The 20,321-nt window shown below is 41.7% G+C and overlaps 1 protein-coding gene across 4 annotated transcripts in view; it reads left to right on the top strand.

The window, feature by feature from the left end:
- clstn1 (calsyntenin 1) overlaps positions 1 to 20,321 on the top strand; it is a 68,147-nt gene that overhangs the window by 33,882 nt on the left and 13,944 nt on the right. The window contains exons 2-11 of one of the 4 annotated variants that reach the window (XM_023991176.2): positions 3,321 to 3,443; positions 10,692 to 10,721; positions 12,309 to 12,504; positions 14,108 to 14,316; positions 14,665 to 14,814; positions 15,096 to 15,281; positions 15,557 to 15,805; positions 16,239 to 16,360; positions 17,474 to 17,636; positions 18,178 to 18,228. In XM_023991176.2, coding sequence (XP_023846944.1) covers positions 3,321 to 3,443; positions 10,692 to 10,721; positions 12,309 to 12,504; positions 14,108 to 14,316; positions 14,665 to 14,814; positions 15,096 to 15,281; positions 15,557 to 15,805; positions 16,239 to 16,360; positions 17,474 to 17,636; positions 18,178 to 18,228 — 1,479 coding nt within the window. The remainder of the gene's footprint in view (positions 1 to 3,320; positions 3,444 to 10,691; positions 10,722 to 12,308; positions 12,505 to 14,107; positions 14,317 to 14,664; positions 14,815 to 15,095; positions 15,282 to 15,556; positions 15,806 to 16,238; positions 16,361 to 17,473; positions 17,637 to 18,177; positions 18,229 to 20,321) is intronic. The other 3 variants (XM_023991177.2, XM_023991178.2, XM_023991179.2) reach the window with 3 other exon arrangements.

Below are 20,321 nucleotides of genomic sequence, written 5' to 3'. Positions count from 1 at the left end.
AGTGACTTTCAATGTGGCACACCGTCATAGGATGCCATCATTCCAATAAGTKAGTTTGTCCAATTTCAGCCCTGCTATAGCTGCCCTGCTGTTATTGTMAAGTGGAAATGTCTAGGAGCAACAACGGCTCAGCCGCGGAGTAGTAGGCCCCACAAGCTCACAGAACAGGACCGCTGAAYCGCGTAGCGCTTAAAAAACGTCATGAAATGGGTTTCCATGATCGAGCAACCGCACACAAGCCGAAGATCACCATGAGCAATGCCAAGCGTCGGCTGGAGTGGTGTAAAGCTCGCCGCCTTTGCACTCTGGCACAGTGGAAACGTGTTCTCTGGGGTGATGAATCGCGTTTCACCATCTGGCAGTCCGACGGACGAATCTGGCTTCGGKAGATGCCAGGAGAACGCTACCTGCCCGAATGCATWGTGCCAAATGTGAATTTTGGTGAAGGAGGAATAATGGTCTGTGGCTGTTTTTCATGGTTCGGGCTAGGCCCCTTAGCTCCAGATGAGGGAAATCTTAACGCTACCACATACAATGACATTCTAAACTATTCTTTGTGGCAACAGTTTAGAGAAGGCCCTTTCCAGTTTCAGCATGACAATGCCCCCGTGCACTAAGCGAGGTCCATCTAGAAATGGTTTGTCGAGATCAGTGTCAGAGAACTTGACTGATCTGCACAGAGCCCTCCCATCAAACACCTTTGGGATGAATTGGAACGCTGACTGTGAGACAGGCCTAATCGCCCAACATCAGTGCCTGACCTCACTAATGCTCTTGTGGCTGAAGGGAACCAAGTCCCCACAGTAATGTTCCAACATCTAGTGGAAAGCCTTCCCAGACGAAGGAGGCTGTTAAAGCAGCAAATGGGGGACCAACTCAATATTAATGGCCATGATTTTGGAATGAGATGTTCAACATACATACTTTTGTCCATGTAGTGTATCTCTTGAACAGGAAACCATTCAGTATTTCAGTGCAGTCTCATTCAGGTGCCTAAGGTTGAATAGCTCAACAACAAATAACAAATACAACAGGAATTTATAACCCTAAAATTGTATGGCAGAATGTAAAGAATATACAGCACCAAGAGCTCGGGTGTCATGTAATTGGATATTTTTATGTGTTTATATAAAGGGAAGACATATATTTGTTGTCTTTCAGCAAGTAATGTCTCTTTACAACATGATTTCCTTGAGAATGAGTGTTAGTAATAGAAACATGTAATGGTTGTTTCCCATTCCACAATTACTAAGCACAACCAAATGTTGGCACAGGAGAAAATGTAAAAGGAAAATTGTGTTAAATTTTAGATGGCTAATGGGATTTGCCAGTCTAGGCCACATACAAAATGTAGGTAGGTAGATGTAACTTGCAGGKTTTCATGGTCCTCTATAGACACATTTTCACGAGGCATAGATAAACTGCTACTTTGAACTACCTTGAAAAGAAGCATAGTGTTTGGTTTGTTTATCTTTTATGGGCAACCTATGATTTGGTCCTTTGATTAAGCTGTTACTATAAGCAGAATGTAGCCACAAGACTGGCTCAATGGGTCATTCTGAGGTCAGGACATTTGAACTTTAGTTCAACATAAAATTGTATTTGTCAAATGCGCCGAATACAACAGGTGTAGACCTTAGTGAAATGCTTACTTACAAGCCCTTAACCAACAATGCAGTTTTAAGAAAAATAAGTGATAAGTAAAAAAATAATAAACATTGAGATTTTTGATTTATTTAAGAGCAGCAGTAAAATAACAGTAGCGAGGCTATATACAAATGGTACCCTGTATATACCGTGTATATTGTTTTGAGTTCCTTATTTTGCCGTCTTCCTGTCAGATCAATTAATCTATTACCGCTCTCTCAGGATCCCAACAGACAACACATGCCTGGTCAGCTTACCGTATTTCTTATCATGCCCCATGCCCGTCTCTGTCAGAGTTGGACACAGTCATCGGTGTCAGTGTTGACATCACCAACACCGAGCTAGTCAATCTGCTGATTCAGGAGTGGCTCCATATTTACTTTGAGAGTGCGATTCCACTATCCCTTGCTCGCATCAACACAGGTTTCTAATCCAGCCCAAATGTGTCAGTCACTGCAGCTTTTTCTGTAGCCGCCAGCTAAAAGTGAATCCTGTCTGCAGCTGGGGCCGTGTCCCGGGCCAACAGACTAGAGCACAAAGCTCTAATGAGCCAGACTGCTGGTCCACACAGTTTCTGCTGGGACTCAAGCTGCAGGAGTCATTGGCCCGATGACAATGCTGTCAAACCTCATCCACTTAGTGTGGCTGAGTCAATGTTTCCCCTACCATTACTTGGCATAAGCGGGCAATGAGRGGTGCACCCCCACCTGGCTTTGGTGCTCTTTGCTGAAGAATTTGGCTTCAATTGGAAGAAACTGTGTCAGCACCTCTAGATTTGCTGCAAGTGCCTTTGCGCAATACGTTGATGTCTTTCAGAAAAATACATGAATTGTGTAGCCAAGCATGAGCAGACTTTGTTTACGGGGCCATGACAGAGGTGTAGGTGGGTGGTAGAAACTCCCAGAAGGCAAGGTGCAGTCTAAAACTATAGACTTTAACTTGTGACTGAYTGAAAGTTTTAATTTAAGGTACAATGTTTGAGCCCTATGTGCTCTCGCTCTCTTAATTCAAAGGGCTTTATTGGCATGCGAAACATGTTTACATTTCCAAAGCAAGTTGAATTGTTAATAAATAAAAGTGGCATAAACAATCAGAAATGAACAGTAAATATTACATTTGCAAACGTTTCAAAAGAACTGAGCCATTTTAAATGTTATATTACTGGCTATGTACTGTCTTGTAACAATGTGCAAACAGTTGAAGTACGAAAGAGAAAATAAATAGACATAAATATAGTTTGTATTTACAATGGTGTTTGCTTCACTGGTTGCCCTTTTCTTGTGGCAACAGGTCACAAATCTTGCTACTGTGGTATTTCACCTAATAGATGTGGGAGTATATCAAAATTGGATTTGTTTTAAAATTCTTTGTGGGTCTGTGTAGTCTGAGGGAAATCTCTGTCTCGGTCTCTCTCAGTATCTCTGCCCAGCTGAAGGTGTTTAGAGAATCCTGTGCTTGAAGGCTGGCTGATTGCTGGAATGTCTTCAAGTGTGCCAGTTCAGGAATAGATGATTGGGAGAACGGCCCACAGTAGTCCTATAGTTTCAAGTATCGGGTCAGGCCGCTCTACTTTTAATTTGCCCTCTGTCCCAGAATCAGGTGCTTCAAAACCCTGGATGTTTTTCTTATGAAAATGCATGGGAGCTAATTTTGTCTCTTTCTCTCTTCTATAGTTAATAAGCACAAGCCATGGATCGAGACGACGTATCATGGCATCGTAACAGAAAATGACGACAAAGTACTTCTGGACCCTCCACTTATCGCCCTGGACAAAGACGCCCCACTGCGCTACGCAGGTGAGAGATTAGCTTTTTCTTCAACACTATCCTGATAGGTCATTTTCTCTGAACCCCTCGATTCATGGATTCTGTTTTTTCTCTCCTTTCGTTTACCATAAGGCGAGGAGAACAAATATAACCATTACAGATATATTAGATTGAATCATTTGCCAAAATTCCAGGTGTACAATGCTGCAAGTCAGTGGTTTGATAGCGAGCAGTCACAAAGATGTTATAATTTATTGGTTTTCATTGGTTACTCATGCTGCTTTGCTCTTCAGACTTTTCAGTAGCGAATCGGGGATGCAGTAGCTACACATGATACAATGTTAGCATTCATATGGAATCTATTTACTTGATGTCTCTATATGATCTTAAACCCACTTTGACCTCTGTAGTATGTGAAGAAGCATCAAGTTAATCTCTTTAATTTACGGCCAAGCTATGTCATCTGTGCTCCTTCTGCAAAGTCCAGTCATACACTCTACATTAATCTTCGTTAAGTGCACCACCCAGTTTATGTTCCAAATCTGCCAGGGGAGATATAGCATATTAGATTTGTTTTTACCACACAGTGGTCCGCAGCTGGTCCCCATATCCACCCTAAGGATCCTTTCATATCCAGATCAATCAGAAGTTTCCCTTTTAATGTTCATCTCCGAGGAGAGGCACAATTAAACTGATATGTGCCAAGGCAGCATTAGGGCACTTTTTWAAAAATCATACAAGAGATTGACTTTGGCTGAGGTTCAAAGCACCGTGGTATTGGGAATGGCTTTTTTCCCTCCATCCCATTCATTCTGTGATCTTCAGTACTCCCTAGACAACTCTCCCATGTCCCTTGTTGTGCCCTTGCCCCTTTATTTTTTATCACACATTAAGTGAATTTACTGTACTTAATCAACTGAGATGGGTGTGCCATTTTTACTCAGAGAAAACAACTAAAGAATACCACAAATTATGTTCCTGTTATATTCTAGACTAGAACTTGACCACAATGAAATGGTCCGTCTACTCCAGATTGTTAATGTATTTGATTTGAACGACAGGGTGCATAACCCAGCCCAATAGAGAACTRAACGTGAAGAGGAATCAAAATGCCCATTCATTGCACAACGATGGGTTCCTCTTACAGTAGTAAATTGGAGTTCAATGGAGCGCTCCACGCTGCCCTTCTTTGTACACCACTCACCCATTTGATGAGGAGGGCAGGGAAAGTGGACAGCGTGTCCCAGCAAAGTACAGACAAGGTTCACTGCAGTGCCACTGTACTCGATGGGATGAGCAGGGATGCTGAATCCACGGCTTGAATGTCTGTGTGAGAATGGTGTGTGGGTGTGTGCCATACATCATTGGTGTGTYCATTAGAGGTCGACCGACTGATTTTTCAACGCCGATACCGATTATTGGAGGACTTAAAAAAGCCGATGACGATTTTTTCCCCCCCTCTTCTTTAATTTTGAAAATGTATTTATTTATTTGTAATAATGACAATTACAACAATACTGAATGAACACTTTTATTTTAATATAATACATAAATCAAAATCAATTTAGCCTCAAATAAATAATGAAACATGTTCAATTTGGTTTAAATAATGCAAAAACAAAGTGTTGGAGAAGAAAGTGCAATATGTGCCATGTAAAACAGCTAACGTTTAAGTTCCTTGCTCAGAACATGAGAACATATGAAAGCTGGTGGTTCCTTTTAACGTGAGTCTTCAATATTCCCAGGTAAGAAGTTTTAGGTTGAGGTTATTTTAGGAATTATAGGACTATTTCTCTCTATACCATTTGTATTTCATATACCTTTGACTATTGGATGTTCTTATAGGCACTTTAGTATTGCCAGTGTAATGGTATAGCTTCCGTCCCTCTCCTCGCCCCTACCTGGGCTCGAACCAGAAACACAACGACAACAGCCAGCCTCGAAGCAGCGTTACCCATGCAGAGCAAGGGGAACAACTAGTCCAAGTCTCAGAGCGAGTGACGTTTGAAACGCTATTAGCGCGCACCCCGCTAACTAGCTAGCCATTTCACATCGGTTACACCAGCCTAATCTCGAGAGTTGATAGGCTTGAAGTCATAAACAGCGCAATGCTTGAAGCACAATYAAGAGCTGCTGGCAAAATGCACGAAAGTGCTGTTGAATGAATGCTTACGAGCATGCTGCTGCCTACCACCGCTCAGACTGCTCTATCAAATATCAAATCATAGACTTAATTACAACATAATAACACACAGAAATACGAGCCTTAGGTCATTAATATGGTCAAATCTGGAAACTATAATTTAGAAAATAAAACGTTTATTCTTTCAGTGAAATACGGAACCGTTCCGTATTTTATCTAATGGGTGGTATCCATAAGTCTAAGTGACACAATTTCCCTAGTTTAATATTGCCTGCTAACATGGATTTCTTTTAATGAAATATGCAGGTTTAAAGAAATATACTTCTGTGTATTGATTTTAAGAAAGACATTGATGTTTATGGTTAGGTACATTCGTGCAACGYTTATGCTTTTTTCGCAAATGCGCTTTTGTTAAATCATCCCCCGTTTGGCGAAGTTGGCTGTCTTTGTTAGGAAGAAATAGTCTTCAGAGTTCGCAACGAGCCAGGCGGCCCAAACTGCTGCATATACCCTGACTCTGCTTGCACAGAAAGCAAGTTAAAAGAAATCCATGTTAGCAGGCAATATTAACTAAAAATTATGCTTAAAAATATATACTTGTGTATTGATTTTAAGAAAGGCATTGATGTTTATGGTTAGGTACACATTGGTGAAACGACAGTGCTTTTTTCGCGAATGCGCTTGTTAAATCACCCGTTTGGCGAAGTAGGCTATGATTCAATGATAAATTAACAGGCACCGCATCGATTATATGCAACGCAGGACAAGCTAGATAAACTAGTAATATCATCAACCATGTGTAGTTAACTAGTGATTATGTTAAGATTTATTGTGTTTTATAAGATACGTTTAATGCTAGCTAGCACCTTACCTTGGCTCCTTGCTGCACTCGCATAACAGGTAGTCAGCCCGCCACGCAGTCTCCTCGTGGAGTGCAATGTAATCGGTGACCAAAAATGCAGATTACTGATTGTTATGAAAACATGAAATCGGCCCTAAATAATTGGCCATTCCGATTAATCGGTCGACCTCTAGTGTGCATGCATCGTCGTGGCTGTGTCAGCCTGTCCATATGTGTACGTGTGGGTGTGTTCACTGGTGCAGCGATGGTAGGTMTTTAAGCTGCAGGAAGCTTGAAAATGAGCACAGCAGCCATAGAAATAAATAGCCAAGCCCTGAACTACATTACAGTTACACAGTCAAGGACTCCTGTAGTATTTAGCCACAACAACATTTGGGTTACTTATTCCCTAATGTGACTCTGAGTAGTAGGGACATCTGTACTGGACATTGGAGTATGATGCAGTATGGACATTTTGCCTTAACATGAGATCAATTCCTAATTTTAGTCCAAGACAATGAGCTTATGACAGTTGAATTGATCTGGCTTGTTTGTGTCTGCTTAGTGTACCATTGATACCATTTACCAATATCCCCCTGTTATTTTGTATGATTTATCTTCCTTGAAATGTGATTAGTCTTGACAGGAACTCCTGCTACTGAAGGGGGGGATGAGCTAGCCTAGCTCTCTAAAATCTGTGTTTACATCAGGAAAGGGGGCTGTAGTATAACAAACAGGAGTGCAGTCAGAACAGCTGCTGTAAGAGCCTCTAAGTCAAAGATATTTGTGAAACATCCTTTGATTCATTGTGAATTTCATATTCTCACYTATCCCTAAAACATAGAATTTGGGTTACCACAGAACCAATTAAGTCACCATTTGATCTGCTAAACATCATTTGACTACCCCATTGTGGAGTTCACATTGTCACGTATCCCTCAGTTCAGGTTTCGGCCTACTCTTACGACATCTGCCATCGACCGGCAATACAAAGGGCATCAAGGGGCCTAGAATCACATTGTGCTGGGATGAGGTCTTGTAGAAAATGTCGGGGGCTTGTAGCCAGAGCAGAGGGCCAAGGCACACAGGGTAGGCTGTGGGTAGAATTTCCCGAGTCTCAGCTATGTTGTCATTAGGGCTGGGGWGAGCATGGGGTGGGGGGAGGCCCAAAGCTTCCACCGCATGGTTGGTCCTGAACAGAGGCCCCTAATGGGAAATCCATTTCTAATTGTCTAGGTGAAAAATAAACGGACAGCTCACCCCACGAGAGGCCAGGGATACGGGTCGTAAACAATCAACCAAGCAGAACCGGCCTAATGTTAGCTGACCCAGGAGTATGCTGTGAAGTTGTATCTCAACGCTCAGTTTGAAATACTGTATGTTAGCTTTTGGTTTAGTAGCACATTTTCTGTGAGTACAGTCTAATGCCAATGGCATAAGAGAGTTTTGATGAACTCCGTTTTTATTCAGACTACACAGTAATGAGTAAGTAGTAAGGTAACATAACTTCCTAACAGGTCTGCTGAGATGAATGCTGCATTGTTATTACTGTGTCCAAACCTTCTGACGTAGGCTAGTAAGCTACAGTATCATCCTAAATTATTTTGTTTTCTATGGCATTCATCAGGAACTAGCGTTGGGCGGTATCCACATTTTCATACCGTTTCTGTACCATACCGGGGTATACGGTATTACCAAATGTGCACACAAGGGGTGCTATTTAAWWWTTTTTTTTATCTATCTCTATCTATAATATAATTGTTTTTGATGAACAAAAAATGTAGGCAACAGGAAATTGAATGTCTGCTATAACCAAGAAGCTTGATCTTGGCATCTAGCCACTTACTGTTGACTAACCCCATTCCGTACAAATGTGCGCAACCGCAGCATTCAAACGACTGTAGCGACTGTGTTGGCATCAATATCTGGGGTGTGAACTACGTTTCTATTCAAGCGTTGATTGACATGGAAATGGCCCGATAGTATTGAAGAAAAGTTGAAAAAACTGACCCCTTTGACGCTGTACGTTAAATTGTGTCATGCCATAACGTACAGCACGCATAATGCAACTAATTCTGTGTCGTACAGCCTGTCTCCACCAGGTGTAATTCTACTCTCGCAGATTAAAAACAAGAAAGAGACAGGGATAGGGTAAGGGGGATACCTAGTCAATTGTACAACTGAATGCATTCATTTTTTGTATCATCATCGCAAGCCATCATGACTCTCAAAAGCCACGACAGKCGCTGTTTACTTGTAAAGATAACTTTAGCGCCGCCGTAAAAACCTGACTCAAATTCGACACACACCGTCAAATAGGTATGTAATGACACATTATATAAATTCTTTATAGGGTTTTATTTACATTTTAGAGGTGATAAGTTGGACAGATGGGGTGAAAAAAGCTGTTTGCCCACACGGCTTATCTCCCCCTTTCCCCCATTTTTAAAAAGACCCTACAGAGCTCATTGCCTTCTTCAGTCATGCAGAGACGGGCAGCATGAAGGTCTCGTCATTGATTTTGCTGGAAGGGGGAGAAATTGTGCTTTACAATGGTATTCATATTACAGTTGACCTGGAAGTATTATGTTTTTTGGGCCCTAAAATAAGGTCAATTGTACGTTACAGCGTGATGTACAAAAGTCCGTTAGCTAACTATAGCTAGCAAGTGCATAGCTGGAGCCCCGAGCTGGATATAATTTGACTCATCGTAGATTCCTTAGTTAAACTTAACTAACCAAAGTACAAAATGTGCATATCATTTTTTTACGGTATTGAAAATCATACCGTCGATATTTCGAAATACCTCAAGAAACGGTATAAACTGTATATAGCCCAAGCCTACCAAGAAATGCAGAAATATTTTGCTGGTTATTGTTGTCTCTTAGCATGTCATGTGCAAAATGGTAAATCTTTGGGCAGTAGAAGCTTTTACTGTAATGTTTCTTTGTAACCTCTTCTTACTTTTCCCCTAAGGAAGAGGGCTTTTTGGGCTGTGTATTGATTTGCACGTCAAATTTGAATCCAAACTCTCAATGTGAATGTGTATCCATATATGGCAAAAGTATGTACAGTTGAAGTCAGAAGTTTACATACACTTAAGTTGGAGTCATTAAAACTCATTTTTCAACCACTCCACAAATTTCTTGTTAACAAACTGTAGTTTTGGCAAGTCGGTTAGGACATCTACTTTGTGCATGACACAAGTAATTTTTCCAACAATTGTTTACAGACAGATTATTTCACTTATAATTCACTGTATCACAATTCCAGTGGGTCAAGTTTACATACACAAAGTTGATAGTGCCTTTAAACAGCTTGGAAAATTCCAGAAAATGATGTCATGGCTTTAGAAGCTTCTGATAGGCTAATTGACATAATTTGAGTCAATTGGAGGTGTACCTGTGGATGTATTTCAAGGCCTACCTTCAAACTCAGTGCCTCTTTGCTTGACATCATGGGAAATTCAAAAGAAATCAGCCAAGACCTCAGAAAAAAATTGTAGACCTCCACAAGTCTGGTTCATCCTTGGGAGCAATTTCCAAACGCCTGAAGGTACCACGTTCATCTGTACAAACAATAGTACGCAGGTATAAACACCATGGGACCACGCAGCCGTCATACCGCTCAGGAAGGAGACGTGTTCTGTCTCCTAGAGATGAACGTACTTTGATGCGAAAAGTGCAAATCAATCCCAGAACAACAGCAAAGGACCTTGTGAAGATGCTGGAGGAAACCGGTACAAAAGTATCTATATCCACAGTAAAACGAGTCCTATATCGACATAACCTGAAAGGCCGCTCAGCAAGGAAGAAGCCACTGCTCCAAAACCGGCATAAAAACGCCAGACTACGGTTTGCAACTGCACAACGTGGCAAAATGGCTTAAGGACAACAAAGTCAAGGTATTGGAGTGGCCATCACAAAGCCCTACCTGAAACGTTTGACCCAAGTTTAACAATTTAAAGGCAATGCTACCAAATACTAATTGAGTGTATGTAAACTTCTGACCAAACTGGGAATGTGATGAAAGAAATAAAAGCTGAAATTAATCATTCTCTCTACTATTATTTTGACATTTCACATTCTTAAAATAAAGTGGTGATCCTAACTGACCTAAAACAGGGAATTTTTACTAGGATTAAATGTCAGGAATTGTGAAAAACTGAGTTTAAATGTATTTGGCTAAGGTGTATGTAAACTTCCGACTTCAACTCTATCTTGTCCTCTCTGTGTAACCTCTGAAATTCAACTTTTCTGACTGACCTGGGTTGATTTTCTCTCCCTTCTTGTAGAAAGTTTTGAGGTGACCTTCACCAAAGAAGGTGATGATGGGCTCTTTCTCCTGTCTTGTGCTCAGTTTTTTATTATTAACCCACTAACGCAAACTAGCATCCGCACTTTTACACAGAAACTCCTGCCATGCTCTTTAATCTCCTCCCCATTTGTTTTTGTTTAACTTTTACTTTTCTCTCACCCCAAATTTTTGGAAAATACAACAACTGGATGAAAAGTGTGATGTGGGGCTGCGTGTACTTAGAAATATCTGTGCATGAGACATCCATTGTAGTTTGCAGACCCTAACAGTATTTCAGCCACAATCAGGGAAAAGGTGCTAAAGTCAGGAGTTGGTCTCAAAGTTGTCTGTCATTTTGGTAAATTCATTATGAACAATCAACCAAGACTGATATCAAAGCCAATTTGAGACAATTACTTTAAATGAACAATTCTGCCTTGAGTTGAATATTTATTAAGAAAATACAACCTGGTGAAACCCATGCTAAATGTTGGGAAATTAAATTTGATAATGACATTTTTGTCATAGTGTAGTATTATGTATGGACAATAAACTGCACACCAATATCATTGGTGCCTCTCAAAAAAGAACCAAATTGAAATAAACGTGCCGGTATTACTTTAAAAAAATTATATTAAAGATGATTTTCATACAATAACCATGATTTTGACCACTGGCAACTTGTAATTTCTCGATTTTTCAAAGCAAAGTCGCTGAGGTTGTTAATGCAAACTCTCTCTGCTGTGAGGTTTCTGTTGTTGCATCTTTTCCACCACTAATCTCTACCATTAGCATGGCTGCAGTTGTCATTTGATGTGGATGTCGAGCAAGTTGATATTTCTAACCCCAGTTCTCATCCAGTACTTTTGTTTGACTACTGCTATTGTACTGGTTTGATCCTCTATTATTTAATTTTGTATTCATTTCTAAATAGTTTGGGGTGCGAGGCAAAATTGCACAGGAAGACTTCCTTCACTCCAAAATGAACTTTTAATGGATTATTTTAATTTGTTCATTTTGTTTTTCTTCACTGTATTAGGTTTAGTGCCATTTGATACCGGACCACTTTATCGTAATCGTTTCATTTTACTTCTACTGTAAACTTTTAATATTTTAATTTAGGTTTCCTTTCTTTTTCCTATGTTCACTCCTTCTTTTCTTCTGAAATAGCCCTGTAATTTATAGCCTGACAATGAAATGCACTGATTTTAATATCTTGCTCCAATATTGGCTTTGCACTCCCTCTTCGTTTTGGTTTGGTTTGATTAGTTTAATTGTTGTGGTGTAAAGTACTCCTGTGAAATGCCTGTCCACATATTTATTGGTTTCAACATGCATGACTGGATGCGATGTGATCAGTCAACCCACTATTATGCTAAATGTCCCCACTCCCCCCTCCCCTCCCCTCAAGTACTCACCCATACAACAATGCTTCTGGCTTCCTCCACAGACACCCCCTGCCCCCAAATGTACAAATCCCTGGCTGCCAAAACCTTTGGCTGTTCTTTATTTAAGTTTGTGTATACATAGTGTTTTCTTACTAATTTGACTGTAGACTTCAAGAAGGAACTTTCCCCTTCTAAACAAACACTTTTTCGATTCTTGACCTGTTCAGGTGAGATTTGTGGCTTCAGGATCCATGGGCAGAATGTTCCCTTTGAGGCAGTGGTCCTGGACAAGTCCACGGGTGAGGGAGTCATTCGAGCTAAGGACAAGCTGGACTGTGAACTCCAGAAGGAGCACACCTTCACCATCCAGGCCTATGACTGTGGAGAGGGCCCCGACGGAGCCAACATGAAGAAATCTCACAAGTATGTCTGACTCTTGCTCCGTAGTGCCTCAGGGCCCCGTACTGGGACCAATTTGCAAAGTCAACACTTGAGTGCCACAGTGTGTGGAATTTCTTCCCGCCTTGACTCAATTTTGTTCGAATGACCTGATCTTAGTGTAATTGTGTGGGTAGGACATTATGTTGCTTGTGCCAGCAGTCCTTTTAAAATTAGATTGATGCGATGAGTCCATCAATCAAAATTCACCTTGCAGTCTATGAATTTGATCATTGCCAACATATTCAATCAAGTAAAGGTTGGAAGGAAAATGTGCACAATCATGGTGCATTTCCATACAGGATTTATCCCAGTGTTTTACCCAAAAGGCTCAGACTTTTCTGTGTCCATCTACGCGGGCCGCCACCCATGTCTCACTGGGCATGGCTTCGGCAGACCTGGTGGAACTTGGGGCCAGAGCCACACTTCAGCTGGCATTTATACTGAACAAAAATATAAATATAAAGTGTTGGTCCCGTGTTTGATGAGCTGAAATAAAAAATCCCAGAAATGTTCCATATGCACAAACATTTCTTTCATATTTTGTCCACAAATTTGTTTATATCTCTGTTAGTGAGCATTTATCCTTTCCCAAGATAATTTATCCACCTGACAGGTGTGGCATATCAGGAAGCTGATTAAACAGCATGATCATTACACAGGTGCACCTTGTGCTGGGGACAATAAAAGGCCACTCTAAAATGTGCAGTTTTGTCACACAACACAATGCCACAGATGTCAAGTTTTGAGCGAGCGTGCAATTGGCATGCTGACTGCAGGAATGTCCACCAGAGCTGTTGCCAGAGAATTGAATGTTAATTTCTCTACTGCCTCAACATCGTTTTAGAGAATTTGGCAGTACGTCCAACCGCCCTCACAACCGCAGATCACGTGTAACCACACCAGACCAGCACCTCCACATCCGCCTATTTCACCCGCGGGATCGTCAGACACCAGCCATCCGGACAGATGATGAAACTGAGGAGTATTTCTGTCTGTAATAAAGCCCTTTTGTGGGAAAAACTCATTCTGATTGGCTGGGCCTGGCTCCCCAGTGGCTATCTGTGAACTTTAACACCTTCTCACAGAGCAACTGTTTTGATTATGTAGAGGTATTTCATATGCTTTGGCAATGTAAACATATGTTTCACATGKCAATAAAGCCCCTTAAATTGAACTGAAATTTAATTGGTGGTTGATTCTGCTCTTCACAAGTCCTCACTGTCAACCCTAGCTATGGAAACACAATAATCCCAGTATAATATAAGGGTGTATACAATAGTGTAACACTTTTTTACTTTTGAGACAAGATGAGTACTGTCTCCAATCTCAGAGTTCTCCCTTGCCCACATTGAGCCATCCTTCCTTACTATCCTTGATTATGTTAGTATAATCAAAGTTATCCAGCTGTAATGCAACATTATGATAAATTGTGATCGGCTGCAATACAGCCATCCTAAAATTGATTATTGCACAGATTACTTAGTTAGCTAAGCAGAGACTAATGTAATTCACAGAAGCTTGTGTGATGGATGTATCTTTTTGGTCGGTCAGTCTGTCGTCACCAGTTTAACTTTGACCCCAACAGGGCCACTGTCCACATCCAAGTGAACGACATCAACGAGTATTCCCCAGTGTTCAAGGAGAAGTCCTACAAAGCCACGGTCATCGAGGGTAAGAAGTATGACAGCATCCTGAAGGTGGAGGCAGTGGATGCCGACTGCTCATTCCAGTTTAGCCAGATCTGCAGCTACGAGATCGTCACCCCAGATGTACCCTTCACTGTTGACAAGGACGGTAAGGACCCCGACGTAGCTGCCCAACCCTGCCGCCTGCCAAAAAACAAACGGCTTAAAAATAGATCAGAGCTGCGATTCTTATTGACCTAGACCAATTTTTTTATTGATCTCGGCAAACAGTAAGTCTGTCATTTTTTTTATTTAGCACTTTGCCTTTGAAGTGTAGGATTGCACCTTGAAATGCCAATCTCTGTATTATGATAATCCCTTGCGTGTCTGATTTTAAAAGTTGGGCTTTGATTAGCACTGTTTACCTTTTTCCTTGCGCACCTGTAGCTTGTTGGCATTCCATCAATGAAAAGCTCAAATCAGCTCAATTCTTGTTTTGTTTTTTTTCTTTACTCAGGCTTCATCAAGAACACAGAGAAGCTGAACTACAGCAAAGAGCGCATGTACAAACTGACGGTGACTGCCTACGACTGTGGGAAGAACCGCGCCTCAGAAGATGTGCTGGTCAAGATCAACATTAAGCCCACCTGCAAGCCCGGCTGGCAAGGTAGCAAAGGCTCTACTCTATCAGTAACTCTCAAATGGCTTCAGGATCTGTTAGTGTGTGGGAGTCTGTAAGGCTAAAGTTTACAGTATACCATTGGAAAGAGGTCATTCAACCCGCAGGCTTATCCTCTCTTAGCGAGTGTCAGAATCACTGCCTAATGAATGAACAGAGTATCGACTGCAAATGTCTTATACCATTATTTGTGGTGTTGCGTCTAAACATGTTGCTCATTTCTCTTCTCTCTTTCACGTTCTCTCCCTCTATATCTCTCTCTTTCTCAGGTTTCAACAAGAGGATTGAGTACGAGCCTGGCACAGGCAGTCTGGCCCTTTTCCCCAGCATGCACTTGGAGACCTGCGAGGAGCCAATCACCTCCATCCAGGCCAACATCGAGCTGGAGACCAATCACATCGGAAAGGGCTGCGACCGAGACACCTACTCTGAGAAGTCCCTGCACAAGCTATGCGGTGAGAAACCCTAAACCTAGAACAAAAACAACCATGATATACTGTAGCTCAGAGCATGTATCTCTGCTAATCAAGCAATGTGCCAAACAACATCCATTCCTCGTAATGCAGTCCATTCCAAAAAAAAAACTACCCTCAGTGAACAAAGTGGATTTGATTTGTTGACATGATGTAATTGTTAGCTGGGGAAAACGAGTCATCGCTTTTCTTATCTGTAGCATTGTGTATTTGTGTCTAAACCTGGCATTCGGTGTGTGTGTGTGTGTCTCTCTCAGGCGCCAGCGCTGGCACGGTGGAATTACTGCCTGCACCAAGCAGCTCTGCCAACTGGACGGTGGGTCTGCCCACAGACAATGGGCATGACAGCGACCAGGTGTTTGAGTTCAACGGCACGCAGGCCATCAAGGTGCCCGAGGGTGTGGTGAGCACCAGCCTGAAYGAGCCCTTCACCGTCTCTGTGTGGATGAGGCACGGCCCCGGGGCCAGGGAGAAGGAGACCATCCTCTGTAACTCGGACAAGACCGGTACGCTACCCTCTACTCACTGTAAAACATACCCCATAATGTGTACTCCGTTGAGCCTGTCTGGAGTGCTGGTATGATGGGGTTTGCACTTTTGGGACTATTCCATTGTGCCTGGCAAGCTCAATCGAGCACAGCTTAGGAATGTGAAAGAAAATAATTAGGGTTATGATTTGTACCCAGGTCTGATACCCCATACATCAATAGACAGTATTTGTCCTCTCGTGATAGGACTCCAAAAATACTCCCAGTCCAAAATTCTGGCAACTTTACCAAAATTCTTGAAATCTTGAAATCATGGTTAGAGAATTCCAGCTCATTCTATTTTGATTCTGTGAATCTTCCATCTGGGATTTTTGGAGAACTTGGAAATATTGGAACGTTACCGGAGCTTGGCAAACCTACCTTTAACACTAATCTGGTGCCCATCCCACAGAAATGAACAGACACCACTACTCCCTCTACGTCCATAACTGTCACCTCATCCTGCTGCTGCGTCAGGACCCCGCAGAGGCGGAGAACTACAAACCAGCTGAGTTCCACTGGAAACTGGACCAGGTGAGCTACCACACTTTTAATTTAATTTGGGGTAAAACGAATGCATACATCAAACAAGATGCGTTTGCATTTGATCGCAGAGGATAACACTTCAAAGCATTAATTAAAACACTTATTTTCATGGTCTGCTTGGTCACCAGGACACCAAGACTGCTCCTTTTTCGACACCACACCTCAAGACAGTTTGACTGTAGTAGTAGTTACTTTATTGTCCCAGATTTTACTAGTGAGAATGTCCCAGAACCCCACAACAACCAATGATTTTCAGCTGCCTCTCAAAATCATAGCAAAATTCCAAATGGTTTGTCCATTAGCACAATCAGTTTTGTCATTGCCATAACAAAGATGTTTATGAGGACTGTAGAATGAGAGCAGTGTAGTAGAACATTTTTTATATATATTTTTTTATATTTATCCGTTATTTTACCAGGTAAGTTGACTGAGAACACGTTCTCATTTGCAGCAACGACCTGGGGAATAGTTACAGTGGAGAGGAGGGGGATGAATGAGCCAATTGTAAACTGGGGATTATTAGGTGACCGTGATGGTTGAGGGCCAGATTGGGAATTTAGCCAGGACACCGGGGTTAACACCCCTACTCTTACAATAAGTGCCATGGGATCTTTAATGACCTCAGAGAGTCAGGACACCCGTTTAACGTCCCATCCGAAAGACTGCACCCTACACAGAGCAGTGTCCCCAATCACTGCCCTGGGGCATCGGGATCTTTGTTTAGACCAGAGGAAAGAGTGCCTCCTACTGGCCCTCCAACACCACTTCCAGCAGCATCTGGTCTCCCATCCAGGGCCTGACCAACCCTGCTTAGCTTCAGAAGCAAGCCAGCAGTGGTATGCAGGGTGGTATGCTGCTGGTTATGCAGAATGAGCTCTTTGCCATGTCTACCTGCTCATGGCCTCGACTAGGCTCCAACCCAGTCAATATTTAATTGATTTCTTGCATCCTCTCACCTTGCCTCATTCTCAAATTGTATTGGAGAAGAAAGTCAGAAGGGAGGGACCTAGGACAATAAGGTTGAGAAGGAGGTGAGGAAAGACTAATTTAGATAGAGTTGATTTTGACCTACTGCCCCTTCTCCTCTCTCTCTCACTCCAGGTGTGTGACAAAGAGTGGCACCACTACGTGCTGAACGTGGAGTTCCCCTCTGTGGCTCTCTTTGTAGATGGGGCCACCTTCGAGCCCTTCCTGGTCACCGAAGACTACCCCCTGCACTCCTCCAAGATTGACATTCAGCTCACTATCGGGGCCTGCTGGCAAGGTAAACTAGCCACAAAGTAGCCTGGTCCCAGATCTGTTTGTGCTATCACCAAACATTTGGAGTTGACATGATAACTCAAACAGATCTGGGACCAGGCAAGACACAGCAGGAATGTTGATGAAAACAGACACAAGATATTATCTTAACAACAAAAATAAATCCCTTATCAGGATGTTTTAAGATGTCATCCTTTAGCTTACATGGCAATGCATGTATCAGCTAAGATACCAGTATTGATCTTTGAGTTTATATTGATAGTTACTAAGGACGAAATGCTAGAATAAGGCTTTCTGTTTGAGAATTAGTTTTTTTATTGCATTTTTTTCCCATTGATATACAATGGTAGTAGTTCTCCTTGTGTTTATGCCTAAAATAAGTACATGTAATTGTTCTGATATACTGTACATACAGTATTAACTCTTTCCCTGCTACCAGGATGATGCACTATGAGTTCATGTGTAACATCAAACCAACCTCTCCTGATTTTCAATCCCCTCCCCCCTGCTCTCTTTCCCTGAACTCTCTCCTGTACTCTCTACAGACAACCCAGGACATGACAAAGACAATGAGACAGTCTCTGAGCCTTCCACAGGTTGCTCAAGTCTTTCCCTTACTCCTTAATATGTGCCATTTGTCCATCTTGTTAACGGCATCATCATCATCATCACCCCCGACTAGAATGTCTTCCACATTCTAGCTGCACGAGGAATGATTCTCTAACTCTACATTTCTAGCATGAGACAGTCTGCGTAAGACTGGATGCAACATATTCCTGGACGGATTTTTTTTGTATCACTTTGATATTTCTATTATTCATAAGCCAATGCGGTATTCTCTCAATTTCGCCTTCAGACGGTGCTCTCTATTACCCGATGCAGTATTTGGAGATGTTTACCGTTTCAGTGCATGACCTTGCGTAAGGAGCTGCGGCTCCAAAGTATCTGATGACAACAATGCACAGCTTGCGACACAGCGATTCTGCTGCTGGCTGCAGGACAATGTGACCTTGAGAGAGGCGAGGCTAGATTTGCGTTGCAGTGACGCAGCCACAGCAGACCCATGCTCATGCACTAACGGGTGGATCAAATCCCTGCACAATATTCACCTCGAGCTTACGATTTTCACCTCAAGAAATGCACCAGTATATTGAAATTAGTTAGCAACCATAACTGATAGGATACACAATCATGTTAACAACCATAACTGATAGGATACATCCCAGCTAGCACTAAATGATCTGAGAACCATATGTTTCTTAGAGCTTGGTGAGAGCATGGTTGTCCTATGGTTATTTTGGACATACTGCCGACATTGCATACAAACTTTCTTGGAATGGTGCAGGATAGTTGCTTGGCTTTGGAATGTTCTCAGCACATTTAAGGAACTTGACAAAAAAAACATTATTTTCTTGGTATTTCATTACTTTAACAGAACGTTTCCAAAAAGTTCAAACATTTAATTTAAATTTTGGTAATATTCTAGGAACGTTCTCCAACTGGTTTGATATTGGGAACATTCTCAGATTGTTAAGAAACAATGTTCTTCTGTGGGAATTTCAGTCCTTCAGTATAAGGTTCCCAACAGATTTCCTAATGGTTGTATTTAAAGTCATGTTCTTAAATTATTCAGAGAACGTAAAAAAAAGTGTACATTTAAAAACTAAGAGAAAACCTTTGTAAGTTCTAAGAATGTTGTTTAAAAACGTACATTCTGTTCTCTGTGTCAACCAAACACTCTTTATCCTCTATCTTGTTAAATGTGTTCAGGTGTGTTGGCTGCGGCTACTAATTGGCCACACCTGATCTTAATGAGAGCTTGCGTCCTTTGAAACAGGGCCTGTATGAATAGACAAAAATTAACAGCTTTGTATGAGTTTAGAAAACATGGTATGCTGGTGGCACAGTGGACAAATTCCATGGATAGAAAACAGAAGTTCATAGGTTCAAATCTCACTGACCGCGTGCAATAAAACAATGTGTTTGCACTAAGCAAATTCATTTCCATGTGTCCTATCTTTGCTTGGAGTTCAGAACAGTTAGCCCAAACTAAGCTAGCAGTGTTATTAAAAGTCTTATTGAAACATTCAGTGAAAGTTAGAAAAATAACCTTTACATTTCATTACAAACTTTTTAGAGAATGTTCTGTTATTTAATTACTTTCAAATAACCTATCATTTCCATTCTCATAGTGTTAATTAAACATCCCAGGAAAACTTTCAGAGAATCATAGTAAAACGTTCTCAGAACCCCCCTGCAACCTAAAKAGGGATGTTCCCAGAACAGGCAAAATGTTTACTTCCGTTCTCAGAGCGTAAAAAAAAAAGGCCAGTTTTACCGTCAGGAAACTTATGGCTTCGTTCCCAGAACCAATGGGAAGGCAAACTCTTACGTTCCATCAGCTTCCAAGGAACCAAATGTGCTAACTGGGATGTAAGTCACATTTAAGATTTTCCTCACAACTGATTGTAGCAAAAGTATATTGAAAAACATAAATTATATTTAAATATCAAGAATCACCATAGCCTTGTAGGATACATATTGGTATGAAAATGTATGTAAGATAATAACATTTGAAGTGAAGACATTGAACCGATTCCATGACAGCATGCCCCCCCCCCCCCCCCCCCACCCCATTGTTTTTTCCACCATCAAACTGCAGATTGGTGCATGTTTGGCTGGAGGCCTG

Source organism: Salvelinus sp. IW2-2015, linkage group LG7, assembly GCF_002910315.2.
Source record: "Salvelinus sp. IW2-2015 linkage group LG7, ASM291031v2, whole genome shotgun sequence".
In the NCBI taxonomy this organism is placed as follows: domain Eukaryota; kingdom Metazoa; phylum Chordata; class Actinopteri; order Salmoniformes; family Salmonidae; genus Salvelinus; species Salvelinus sp. IW2-2015.
The sequence above is the reverse complement of the archived record's forward strand: the minus strand, read 5'-3'. Positions and strand labels throughout refer to the sequence as shown.